This window comes from Rhea pennata, chromosome 3 (assembly GCF_028389875.1).
Source record: "Rhea pennata isolate bPtePen1 chromosome 3, bPtePen1.pri, whole genome shotgun sequence".
NCBI classification, from domain to species: Eukaryota; Metazoa; Chordata; class Aves; order Rheiformes; family Rheidae; genus Rhea; species Rhea pennata.
The window spans coordinates 37,278,278-37,292,812 of NC_084665.1; the positions used below are offsets into that span (position 1 = coordinate 37,278,278).

The 14,535-nt window shown below is 35.2% G+C and overlaps 1 protein-coding gene across 1 annotated transcript in view; it reads right to left on the reverse strand.

Annotated features, from left to right (window-relative positions):
- The window catches only part of TTC27 (tetratricopeptide repeat domain 27), a 139,853-nt gene that overhangs the window by 30,005 nt on the left and 95,313 nt on the right, over nucleotides 1-14,535 (reverse strand). Inside the window, exons 11-12 of the mRNA XM_062573626.1 lie at nucleotides 8,445-8,540; nucleotides 6,126-6,248 (exon numbers count right to left, since the gene is read on the reverse strand). Of these exons, the coding sequence (XP_062429610.1) occupies nucleotides 6,126-6,248; nucleotides 8,445-8,540 (219 nt within the window). The remainder of the gene's footprint in view (nucleotides 1-6,125; nucleotides 6,249-8,444; nucleotides 8,541-14,535) is intronic.

Here is a 14,535-nt window from a genome sequence, read left to right on the forward strand (position 1 = left end):
GTGAATTCCTTAATGGGACAATTAATTGTCTATTAATCACCTACCCAAACAATAGCACTTTAGCATCTTTTAATCATCAGTGTATCGTCAGTGGTTTTTGCTTTAATACCCCAAGAAAAATCTACTTATCAAAGCAAGAAGCAGCTTGCTCCTAGTGTTATATCCTACAGGTGTTTTCTGTCCAAAGAGCAAATACCAGTTCTGGAAATCAAACCTACATCCTCCTCTTTGCAATGCAATATCAGCATCATGAAGATCCTCTTATTATACCTGTATTTTTTAATATTTCCTAATAAGTACTCTTGCCACTTCTTTCTCTAACTGTACTTCTCTGAAGATAGTTACTGCCGTTCTATTACATATGAAGATGGATCTGTCTTCATACTGTTGGTTCTGGAAATGCTATTCTACACAAAATGCAGATTTTACACATTTATCTAAACGTTTAAGATAACATATATTCAGAACATATACAGCATTATGAAAAAGAAGATACAAGCTGGGTCTCATAGACAGTCTACTGGGCTATAAACAATTTTCAAAAGCTCTGTATCTCAGGGTCACTATCTCATTCTAACAACAAAGTTTTTGTTTCTTTTTTCCAAACAACAGATAGTCTGCCCTGGCCTTTTCAAAAGATAAATAAGCTGGACAGATGATATGTTGTTCAGACTGAACTCTTATATCAGTCTCCCTCTGCAAAAATGCAACATATATAATTCAGTGCAGTATAAATCTGCTATTGAAAAGATCTATTTGAACAATCTGAAAATATGACAGATCTAACAAAGCCTACCACAGAATTTGAGTTTGACAATGAAACGCTATTCATTCTTCTACTATAGCTAGTTTATCTAACAGGAAAGCTGTGTTTATGTCTGCATTCAAATTATTATTGCTTTTCTTGTTCTTATGAGAACTGTTTTCTTTCCCATTCAGATAATCTCTAGAGAATCAAACAAATGGCTGCTATATGAGCCCTCCTCCTCCAATAACTCATTGATCCTGTTTGAAAACAATCTATAGTAGAATGACTTCAAATATTTTACTTTATTTTGAAATTTTTAATGTCTACTTTTACCATTTCTTTCTTATTATCACTTCGGTTAAAGAAAGTAGCAGAAATATAAAAGTATACAAATACTTGAAGTGCACAGATATGCGGGGGGGCATATTTAGACTTGCAAAGGGATGTTTAACCAGCAAAAATGGAATCAAACTAAGAGGAAAATTATGGGCTGAACATCAGGAAAATAAGTTAACAACAAGTGATTTTCAAGTCGCTATGTTCCACAGCTCTTCAAAAACAGCTGAAGAGTCTGTTATTGGAGGCATTTAGAACCAGCCTAGTCAAAGCTCTAGAAAGCACAGCCTAGTACGAAGGCTCTTCTGGCAGGGGGCACAGTTAGATGGCATTCCTCCCCCTTCTCTGCCTCTACTAATTGCTAAGACAGATTAAAGAAACGCATATTAACACCAGAGCTTTAAAATGAATTGTTCTAGAGCAGAAAGAACTAGGCACTCTATGACTGCAGTAATCACATGAGGCACTAAAGGGTAATTTGCCCCCCATCACACACTTCAAATGAAGCAAAAAGACTGAACTTTTGCTGCGTGAACAGCAGCCATGAGGTGAAAAGTGCACTGCACGCTGCTTCTCTGCCTCTTCTGGAATAGGGCACTCCCAGGCTTAGCTCACTCATCTGTGGCAGTGCCTAGTACTAATAATACACTACACCAGCAAGCCAACCATTCACTAATAATATTTCATATTTAAAAGCATAAAAACATCATGTTCTGGTCTAAACTTGCAAGGATTCATTGCCAACATAAATATTTCAGCACAGAGATAAAACATAGAATTAAATAAGCAGAAATCTGACTTTTTCTTCAACTCATTAGCTATCCGATCACCCCTGTGGCATGTTTCAAACCTTCTTATTGCTTAGATCTGTAAAGGCTAAAACAAGTGATTGTAACTAGGAACTAAAAAATTTCTATTCCCGAAACATTTGTCTTCTCCAAAATCAGGGAACACTTTAAAACAGGATTTCTCATTTTTCCGCATATTCCTCTCTAAGTTCCTAGTAGACTACTTTTAAAAATGCACATTTAATCTTTAATAAAAATTTTGCTTCTGCAAAGTGGCACATCTTGTCTTGAAAACAGAATTCTTATCAAGAAACATTCTCCACTCAGTTGATACAGTGCATACAAAGGAAACACAAGCCTTAGAGATTTCTTTAATTACTCTTACTCACTGAAGAGATTATTTAATTAATTATTAATTGGTCTGTTTCATAATTGAAAAATATCTAAATTAAACAAGCATTGATAAGAAAAGTATCAATAAAAAGCTTACTAAAAATAAAAATTGAAAGTTTATAATCCTTGCTGACTGAAACAAATGTAATTATAACAACACTTTTTCACAGAATGGTCTACACTGAAATGGATGGAAATCAGTCTTCAGCTAATAAGACAGTTGATTTAAACATGAGAAAGACTGAAGCTGTTATCTGGCTTTCTGGATTACTACATCTGATACAAGAATTAAATAGGCAGTGCTTCATAGAAACAATCATTAATAAAAGTTCTGGTTTAAGTGACTTTTCATTACTCACTACAGAGACTCCTAGAAACCAAGTTTAAGATTCCTCCTGCATTTGGCTTCCCAGCCTTGAACTTTCATTTGCCCGTCCCATCCACGTGGTCCCAGCCTTTTATTTTATCTGTTTCGTAAGAGCATCTATACAAGCCTCACGTATTACAATGATCTACCCATCCTATTATACAATACTTCAATCCTCTGCTAGTTTAAATTTCCTAAAATGCTTTCATCTTTTCTGTTTGGACAGTATTTCCTAGGTTACCAGACAAGTAGCATGAAGAAGGAAAACAGATGATCATGGAAAGAGGTGGTGAAAGGAGAACTCTGAAGTTGTAATTTCATCTTTCTCTATAATTTCATGTATGACCTTGGTCAAGTTGTTTTCTCTTCTTTCTCAGTGTTGTAGCTACACACAGGGAACATTTACCTACTTTCAAAGTGTAGCAGAAATCAGTCAAGCTCTTGAATGATCTCATGTGCTAATCAGCATAGCACTATACTTGACTTTGCTTCTGGAAAGCATTTCCTGAATTTAAAGCTAAGTTTCTGAGTTCTTATTACAATTGTGTTTCCTTGCTCAAATGTTCCGAGAAATTTCTGGATATTTTCATTCACAAATTTATCTTGTCATAACAAGGAAAATAATGTTGTGGAAGGTGAATTGCTGGGTATGTTAGTCCAAAAACAGGCTGCATACGGTGCCGTTTACCCTATTTTAAGGAGATTATAGGGACAGGAGTAGAGCTGAAAACAGCATTACAAGAGAGAATACCAGCCTGATACTAAAAGGCAGCTTTCACGAATTCAGCAACAGTCAACAGCTACAGTGCTCTAGAAGTCCTGCAAGGTAGCAAGTCCTCATTTCAATTGGAAGAACTGAAAATTCTTATCTCCAGGTCATCCATCCCTTTTCTTCTTCTTCTTTTTTTTTTTTTTTTTTTTTTGTGGCAGTGAAATAGAGCCATTTTTATTATATTTTCTATTTCAGGTGAGGTTGAGAGACCTCTTATGCCTTAAACCAAATAAAGTTGTCTGTGGTAAATAACTCTCTGAAGATCTTTGAACCTCACTCAGTTAAAGGAAGAGAGAGGAACACAGGGGAGAATCTCACTTTTCAATACCAGTTTTCACTCTACACATGGAGATCAGTGTTTCCTTTTCAACAAGTCTGCTAGAGGAATACCCAAAAGTGTAACATTGGAATGACAAGGACACAGAGACTATCAACATACTGCACTTTCAGATTTTATAATGCTCTTTTTGTGCTGTGCCCTGCTTTGCTTACTGCTTACCACTGTTACTCTTTTATCATCTCACATTATCATACCAGTTTCTACTAATTATGTTCAGTGGACGAAGTAACTGAGTATAGTCATACCTAATAACAGTAAAAAATGAAACAAATAATTATAATAAAATATAAATATAATAAAATTTAAATATTAGTGACATCTTACTCAGCAAATTTTATACTGCTGTATTGCCTCTGTTACAATTGAGCAAATTACGATTTTCCAAGTATAGAGCTTTGCATAGCCATATCTACCTGTTCTGTTTCTTTAACAATGCATATTTCAAAAATAGAAGAAAGGAACCTATTATTACTCCACTACCAAAATTACATGAAAATCATTGCTACTTCTGCTATCTGACTGTTTTATTAGGTTTTCCAGTTTTTAAATTATTCTTTTCTACATAAAAGTGGTTGTCAGTGAAAGACATGCAAAACTATCAAAACAGTTATTCTTTTAGGCACATATATAGTAGGTTCTTTAATGAGGTCAACCCCCGCTGAACAATACATTGCACTAGTAGATTTTCATGTGCTTCCAACAGAATAACTACCATGTTTAAAAAAAATTAAAACGTTTTTGACGAACACAAACAGTTCAGACTCTGAAAGCTTTCTGATAACGAGCACAAATATTCACTCCCTTTAGCATACAGATAAATGTTTCTAATTCTGCAGCTTTTTTGATCAGAAGCTATCTTTGTTTCAGCACAACTGTTACTTAGGACTTAACATTTTCTATTTTTCAAAGTATAGCACAACCACTCATTCTGAAAGCATTTCTAACCAGTTTCCTGTGTCAGATATCCTGCCCTATTCTCTGAGTGCCATTTTCATAACTCCCTAAGGGCAGTTTGTGAATGTAACTAGGAGAGAATGCACTTCCAGGAAATGGAAAATACTGACCTCTACTTCTCTACTGTACTGAAAGCATTCTGATATTAGCATACCATCCCCAAGGCATGCATAATGTGATACCGAGTTTGGCAGTGAAACCCATCTGTCAGTTTATAATGACCAGAATCTAGGCGCTGGTGTATGATAATTAGAAAAACAATGCATGTATGAGAAATTTTAGAATTTTCTATTAACTGAAGTTATAGCTCTCTATTCTACAAACTTAATTTAGTATAAGCATAGTCTCTGTGCTTAGGTTTTCATATAGGCATATAATCATTCACGTATTTAATGACACTAAGATACCACCAAAAAAAAAAGAACATACTTTTGTCTAAAAGTTGGTGCTTCTGAAAGCTATGTAAATACTGAATGGAAGGTTTGACAGCATAAATTCCTGGGAAAATGCACCAAAAAGAAAATATAACTGAAGTTACATAGGAATAGGCATCGTTTCCAGATATTGTTTTCTAAAATCCTCCTTTCATTGCTCTAATAGTAACAGCAAAACAGTCAACAATAGGAGGGCTGCTACAGTCTGCTATCAGCATTTTTAAACAATTCCGTCATTTATACATAGAATTACATGATGGCTTTAAATTGTTTTTGCCTGAAGCTGGTCACACATAGTTTCAGCAACGTTAAAGAAATGATGAAGAACTTGAGGAAAACATCAGTATAGTTTGAACAGAATAGATAAAGCCTTTCAATCTCAAGAAGCCACTAATTGTCTCAAATGTTTGATTCTGTAATTTTAACAATATGTTAACATTAAGGAATTAAACACATCAAGTATTGATGTTTTTCTATTGAACCTGTTTATAAAAATACAGCCAAACAGTTTTAAATCAAGTGGGAATAAGAACAGATTTCCTTCCAGACAAAGTCATTACCCACAATCTTGGCATCTCCCCATCATGACTGCTACAGCCTTCTTGAAACACCCACACTATAACTTGCCGTGCATCCACAGTTTCTAACTTGATTTTCCTCAAATATTTTCAAGAATCACTCTTCTCTGAATAAGACATGAGGTTTTCTCAATAATTTTTCCATGCATCAGGTTTAAGTACCTTCCTGCATTCTAAGTTATTTCTTATTTATTCCTCTTTCATTTGTTCATGATCTCAAATCTTTTTTAGCATTCTAGAGATAATGATAGACCTTTTTTCTCATGTGCCCATTTTCCTATAAGAATTTTCCTCATAGTAGCCCTACAAAAGTGAATGTCATGAGTGAAGTGACGGCTCAAGTCAGGCAGTCCTTCTTATTTCAGATCCCACTTTAAGACTCAGGATCTCAGCTGTGAAAACTACTTTCTCTTACCTTTCCATGCTGTCCCGCTCTTTCATAGCAGATTACTACATCTTCCCACATTTCCAATTCCTCAAATATCTGTAAGGCTGAGCTGGTGCACCCCAGCTCAAAGAGTAAGCTTGCAAGCTGACGCTGGAAATATAAGAAATTGCAGATAATTTTAAATAGTTAGGTATACACTACTCTCTACATTTTTTTCAAGATATCAGGGACACTTCTGACGTCACTAAGAAGCATAGAGAATAGGCTCAAGCTGGAGCCTCAGAAATATATAAATATCTCTCTCTCAAAAAAAAAAAAAAATCAACAGAACAATAATTGTTCTGATTTGACTCCAGTTTGTATCAATAACTTCACTTTGAACTAGTTTACAATGGAACACAGAGAGAGGCAAACATGTGAAGGATGAATTGACAGAACTGAACTGCCACTCCTTAAATCAGGTACGTGGCATGTGCGGCTGGATAGGAGCTGTAGCACTATGCTGGGAAAGCTGAAAGTGGGAAAGAGAAGCTGAAGAAGGCATGGAAATCTCTTCTAGCAATCCTTTGCTTTAGTGATCTGTACCTGGGGAGCTACATCACACACACACGATGAGAAAGTTTCTGATATGATTTTGCTAGGTACTCTCTACCAAGTGTAAATAACCACTGTCCCAAACAGTCACTGTCAAAGGATGTTAGTTTTAGTCAAATCAGTGCTGGAGTTGAGCTCACATTCAACTCCTTAGCTAAGTTTTCCTCACAGATAAGCCAGCCACTTTGTTATTTCAAATTCAGTCTATTATTTCAGCATACTTGTAAAAATAAATGAGTAATTCTTTCCATTTAAACATAAACAAGGTATATTTTCATGACTTTGAAAAGTTGTCTTTGGTCCTTTGTTTGCTTTTTAAGAGGAGATCAAAATCACATATAGTTTTTGAACTTTGAAGTAAATAAGCTTATCATTTCTTCATGTGAGAAATACACCATTTGGTTTGCAGGAAAAATGGGAGCATAGTGTATAGAAGGATCTCTAATCATGCTTTGATGTCCATACAGTGAGCCTTGCCAATGGTGTTGCTGATCTTGAATGGATTCCCTGAAGTTCCATGTGGATGTCATGGAGTGCTCTTTAGAGGCTTGGGCTCAGTTATCCGTTCCAAGGAGTAAGGAGTGACCATACACAAACAGATGCAGTAACCATAAAATTAAGTTGGCTACAGTTCTTTGACAAAAATACATAATAAACTCTGTTGAAGTCTGTAACAGAGTAATTATTTGTTAGCTTGATATTAACTACTTAGGAAAAAAATATTTTCCTGCATCTGGAATCAACTTACATTTCTGTTTTTACCAAATTCACTCAGATTTTACTCAAATTTGGTAAAATTTATATAGGCAGAGCCTCTTTAATACTATAACTAGAAGACTGCATCCATCTTCCATTATAAATCTCTATTTTAATATTTCTATTTTTGGCTTGGAAAATTGGCTTGGATTGAAAAGTGCCACTCTGACAACTGGAAATGAAAATCACATTTGCTAGTTTCATTGCAAGTGTCTGTTGTAAGACTGTGCAGAGCAGTTTGAAAATGCTAGAAGAAAATGTGGTTGGTAAAACCAATACACACTGAGTTTAGAAATCAAAACTGAAAAAGACAACAATGAAAGTAAACAACACGCATGCCTTTGGAGGTATTTAATGTAAACAGTTTTCTTAAGTTGGTTGTTGAATATACCACCATCAGATAAGAGTCTAATGTGTAGATTTCTGTTGTAGAAAGCTTACGTTCAAAATAAACAGTACAGTGTGGGAAAAGGTATCCTGTCTACGCTGTTGAAAAGGCATCTGTTTAGGAAATTAAAAAAGTCTCAGCTCCAGGAGCTCTTCAATGTACCTTTGACTCTGGGATACTTTGACCTTACCTTGACCTTGATACACTTCCACAACTTAAAGTGAATGCTCATTAAAAGATGGAGAAAAATGCAACTAATAAAACAGTAATAAATAGTAAAAGAGTAGCAGGATTATTTTTACTGGAGGCCTGTTTTAAGTTTGAAAGATTTTGTCAATTTTTTAATGAAGGAAAAAGAAAATAAAGAAAAACTGCACTACAAGCAACTATTTCTGTATATGACAGAACAAGACTTCTGAAAGCCAAAGAGTCTGTACAATTTGACTTCTTTCCAGAAAACCTACTGTGATGTTAGACTATGCCTTTATTTCTAAAGTGTTTCAATGCAAGACCATACAGCACTTTCTCAACTTTTGAGTCACACAGTAACAAAAATGGTGAGAAACATAAGACTCTAAAACAAAGTTTCATATGGGGTCACTTCATACCTGTATGGCCCAACGTGGCGGCACCTGACAACAGTAGAAAATCTTCATTCGCTCCGATACTGAAGTATTTGTATCTTCAAATTGGTCTGCAAGTGCCTGTAAAGGCAAAGTGTGCTCTGATTTAGTGAAAAAAAATTCAAAGTATTCAGGACTTAGATATTCTTTACTTAATACAAAAATTACATTAAAGATGACATGACAGCAAGCTTATATTGTAACATGCAATAGTTTTTTTTTTTAGATGACAACACCCTACTGTAAAAAAGTTACTATTTATGTAAAAACTCTATTACAATCAATAATAAAAAAGCTTTGAAGATATTCAAATTTTAAAGCGGAAGAAACAGGACTAAGAACCAAACTTAAAATCCAAACCAAATGGTGTAGCATCTAAAAGGAATGCTCTTAAGAGAAAAGACTGAATAGTAAAACTTTGTCAAATGAAGTGATTTGTCTAATACATTTGTGTATTATATGCATAATGTATAATTCCAGCTTTTCCTGACAAAGGTAACAGTCATGTGCTTTAAATATGAAACGTCTCATAAAAAAAAAAAAAAAAGGAAAAAAACTTACAACACTGAGTCACACTTTGAAAAACAATTCTAACATAGAATAAACTGTTACGACAGGAAAATCAATTCAATTCAGACTTTTTTTGTTTGTATTGGGAGAACTGTGGATCTTCTGAAACTGTTGAACTGAACTGAACTGAACCCTTTGAAAAAGGGTAACAACTTTTGCATAGTAGAAACGCAGCAATAATTTTTGCTCTGTAAATACACTATCAAATTAAACTGAAATTCAACAGCAGAAGAAATAGAGTGTTAAAGGCAGCTACACCAAGAAAGTCAGTCAGAAAATAAGGAAGAATACTTTCAAATACTAGCCCTCACTAAAACTACACATATAAAATATAAATAAACGTAAGGTCAGAGATACAAATTGAGGTTTATTAAATTACTTGCCTTCATATGATTCATCTAAGTCTCACATATAATTCAAAGATTTATAGAAAGAACTAGAAAGATTCCCGGAATTTTCTCAGCATGGAAGATGAATGCATAAAATACAAAGTTTTCCAAACGAAAGGAAAAATTGCATATGATTTCTCTCCTTCTCCCTCTAAATTTAACTATTCACTACCAACCTAATTTGTATCAAGAATGCAATTAGTATTTGTGTAAAATTCAGTTATGTGATTTAAACTGCCAAGTAACTTGCAACTGCCATTGACTTTGTTGGGTACTTCATTCTTTTAATAAGAAAAGAATCAGAACAGGTAACAGTAATTTAATCTTTTAAATCCATGCTCAGCCTTCTAATTTTATACATTAATATTTAAAATATTATTCAAATCCTCTTATAAAATTATCTCCAGAGACCTGTTCCCAGAGATGATCCAGAAACCTACCCTAAGATATGGCTGAGATGTATTTATGGCAAAGGAAGGATCAGACTAATAAAATCACTTTTTTTTATACAGTTGTGAAGAGTCCAAAACGTGTCAGATTCAAGTAATACTTTATAGTCAAGTAAACTACTAAATTAATATAATTTAAAGATAAAAACCAATCACATTCTGTTTTAGTACTGCTGAACTGTTAGAACACTACACAGAAGCACATTTTTCTATAATCTGTTACAACAGAAATTAAATGAAAAATTGTCTAATTCCTCAGGTAATCATTTGAGAAGACCAGACAAGGTAGTAAATTACAGTGGGAAATTTGAAAAATAATTGCCCTAAGCCTGAACAAAGTCAGAAAATCCTAAATGTTTCCTGTAAAATAAGTTTCGTGGGAGAACAAAACATTGAAGACAAAATGTTTTTAACTCAATCAAAATGTTTTGTCCTTGTTTTATTTTTTATTATTATTTTCCCTGTCCAAAAGAATAACTGGAATTTAAAGAAAAGTTTTTAAAAAGCGAAGTATTTTATTGGAAAGTTTGTAGCTGTATCTACTTTCTACCCCTCTTCTGTAGAAAAGTATAATGTAAGTGACATGTTGTAGGAGAATATGACCATTAACAAGTTGAATTCTCCCCCATCCTAAATTAAATACTGTACTCTTTCGCAGTTCCAATAAAAAGTAAAAATGTAGGTAGAACATATGAATATTAGATATTCAGAATAAATGCTGATGAATTTAAAAGTTATTAAAATTCATGGTTCATGCACTCTCTTGTATGTTGAACAAACAGGTAGCTCTGATGGTTCTGCATACTAGTGATGTGTGGAAAGTTTTTAGAAGATTGCTGAATTCTCTGTCTCTGAATAATGCTTGAATAAGAAAAGGAATTGGGTTGTATAGGGAGCAGAAAATCAGAATCCTAACCTTATTCCACAGCTAATGATTAAACACAGAACCATAACTGAATAAAATGGAAAAGATAACACTGCCAAATGAACAGTCCTTCTCATTAATAATCTTCAGCGTAAATATTGTCTCAGGAAAAAAATCTGTATAAATACTGAATCTTTGCAACATAATCAAAAGATATGTATTTCTTTAACTAGAGCCTCAAATTCCTGTCTCAGAAGTTCCTAAAGAGAACTATGGCACAAGCCAACTAAAATTCACAACTCTAAGTAATATATGCTTTCTTATATATGTAGCATTTAAGAGCTATTAAGTTCAATGGATCAAAAGCCCCAATCATGTAGCATACCCTTTCCCAAGGCTTGAGCTGCCATAGATACCATGTTACTAAATCAAAACTAACAGTACAGAGGTGCACAAATCCAGCCTGGAAACAACAGCTATGTAGATGACTGGAATTTTATATCACAAGCAAAGACTACATTATAGTCAGATGAAAACAGCAAAAGACAGCTCTAGGAACTAAAACTCATTCTCCCCATCTCATACCATAGACTTTGGTAGGAAACTAAGAAAGCACAGTAGGTCCCCTGTGTTTGGGGCAAGCATAGCCTGTAACTTGAAAAAAGACCAGGTTAGAGCTTTGTCCACTTTACTAATCAATCATAAATCATGCTCAGCTAGTAATTATCCATGAACTGAGTTCATGAGGTTTGTTAAGGATTATTTCCTTGTTTCACCTTGCATATCTTCTCCATACATTCATTCCCATTGCACTTCCCTGCTTTGCCTCCATGTTCAACTTCAAACGTAACATCGTGATGGTCTTGATGGTAAAATATTAACTTTGATTTTAAGCCCACCTTGGTTTTAATCTCTTTATGATTTTTTTACTCTTTCTATAGTGGTTTGAGTTTCAGCTTTTTCTTCTTAGCTAGATCCTGCCTTTATACTTAGTTTCTGAAAACACTGCTATATCCCTGTAGCTACTGATCTCTGAGATGGAGCTTTCTTTGCAATGTAATCCCATTTAATTTCTTTGCGTACTTATAACATCCCTTTTAAATTTGTTATTCATTCAATTAGGTCTGATGTCTTTCCCTCAGGGCATCGTCTGTTTTGTTAAACATAATTTTCAGCTAGCTTTTGCATGAGATAAATGGTAAATCATTTTCACCACCTTTCCACTCTTAATCTCTTTATTCCAGATTAAATTGTTTACTTAGTTCCTCAAAAAATTGCCCCTCAGTATGTAAAACTGCAACTACACATTAGCATTTTTTCCTTCTACCTCATCTGAAGGATCTCCTGATCCAAGCTTATTTAGGGAAAGAAGAAAAAAAAAATATACAACCCCCCCCCCCCCCAAACCAAGCCTTCTCTTTTCAAAAGATCAAGATATTCACTATTTATCAAAAACATCTCAAAAAACAGAATCACAGTTTTGTTTGTGTAGTAACTATTTAATTCCACCAGGATCTGTCTCCTCAGTAACACCAAAGATAGGTCTGTCCATAAACGTATCTAACATTGCTGGCCCCAGTAAATCATCTCCCTCAAAGCAGTCATGATCCATGCATAGCATTTTATCCATGCTACTTCTTTTTAGTTCTCTCTCGTTTTTCATATCATGAATACACAATGTCAACACAACACTTTTCCCTTTACCTATCTTTTCTGACAAGCACATTTTCAATTTTAATGTTCCAGCATTATTTCCTTCATCTGTGCAACAGCTGCTTTCACGCACTGTGCCAGTACTTTCAGCTCATCTATTTTGTTTTCCAGGCTTCTTCCACTGCTACCTAGACATCCAGTGGCCTCTGAGGGACACATCCCGGTAAGACACATTAGCTTTTACTACTTTACTACCTGACTACTTACGGCACACTTACTCTTCTCTGCCCCTTCTTGGCCTCCTCTATTCCCTCATGCTCTTTGATGTATCCTGGTACACTTGATGTCCCTCTTTGGTTTTGTAGGCAGGAAGATTAGACAATTTTTTCCTAGTCTTCTCTCACTTCTGTCTAGAGGATCTTGTCAGCCTGCAGCTCCAGTGGCAACCATCCACTGAAGGCTCCTTTCTACCTGAATGCTCCCAACAGCCACGAACCACAGTATTTCTCCAACCCTGAGCAACATGTTGACTGTGGCATTATCTTGCCTCGCTTTTGCCCTCCTTCTCCAGCTTCTCTAAAATGCCCCACTTCCTACAGATTTTCCCCAAATTTACCACAGGTTGACTTGATTTATACCAGACGAAATTCGATGCTATCATACATTCTAGTCTTTCCCACTCCTGCCATGGTCCAGCGTGCACTACTCATCTTGCACCTTAATTCCCAACAGACAGATTCACAGAGGAGAATGAATGGACGGGTGCCTTTCAGGCTTGCCTAATAAGAAACTCCAAACACTCAGGGCTACCTTATCAAGGTGCTCTTGTGCGTTTCAGGTTTTTTCCTCAGTTTCTTCTTAGGTCTAAAGGTTCCTTCTCACACATCAGCCTAACCTCTCCATGCTCTGGTATTGTCATTTTCCTTGCCCTGCCTCTGTTTCTAGCATTGCCTCTGCACGTTTTATAATTACCAAGTCAATCTCAACTGTTCTACTGTTCTTATATTCTAGCTGCTCCCTTAGCTCCATGCTTCTTCCAGTAATTCTCCTGCTAGCCATATGCCCTACAACGAAGTTTATTTAGCAGATGTCAGAAAATCTTTAGCAAATGTAGTCTCCTTAACATTTTGCTCCTTTATATCATATAAACATCGAAGCTTCATCATCTGACTATTGGTTACAGTTCTTTCATAAACTTTGCCACATGATATTTCACACAAATTAATTTTAACATACTAAAAAGGTGGTGAAAATACCACAACTTCTATATCTATTCATATGCTTTCCGCCGCTCTGCTCCACTTCCAACACTGACTCACCTATCATCATCATTTACCCTTTACAGGAGAAAACAGAAGTATTAACCTTCCTCTATTTACTCATTTAATCCATCTTCTGCTCATTTTGGTGACTGACTGCCTCATCTTACAGCTTTCTTTGGTCACTCTTATCCTTTGCTTAGGCTTAGCAGTTAACTGTATACTAGCAGCTACCATAAACAGGAAGCTTCCCCTTGAGGGCTCCAGTAACAAGTAGCTTATATTCACAAAACACAGAATCATAGAATCAGTAAGGTTGGAAGGGACCCTTGGAGATCATCTAGTCCAACACTCCTGCTCAGCAGGGTCACCTAGAACATGCTAGATATAAATATTAGACTTGGTAAATAGGATGCAAAAAACCAACCAGCTGAATAAAAATCTATCTGCCCTTAAAAGAGCAAACCCTATTCTTTCCTCACCAAATATCAAGCCAATTTTCCGTGTTATTGCTCTGCTTCCTGAGCTCAGGAAAATCCAAAACCTATAGCTGTACTTGCTGAAGACCTTCCATTGTAACCTCCCATTAGACAAAAGTATACTAGGAGTATGTCAAAAAATAAATATATTCTCAAGAAAGAAAGAGAGAAGGAAAGCTTTGGAAAAAAAAAAAAAAAAAAAAAAAAGCATCTGAAGTGATACACCAGTGTGACATTAACATAAGTTTTAAAAATTAAAAAAATAATTCTGAAACCAAAGGCTGACTTTAGGCATCTGTCTTTACTTATTCAATCCATACACCTTTAAATGCTGGAGTGTAGATACCAGTTTGGGGGTTGCCTGGGTGGTCTTGGCTTACATTTCAAACACCTATTATGTATTACTGATTCC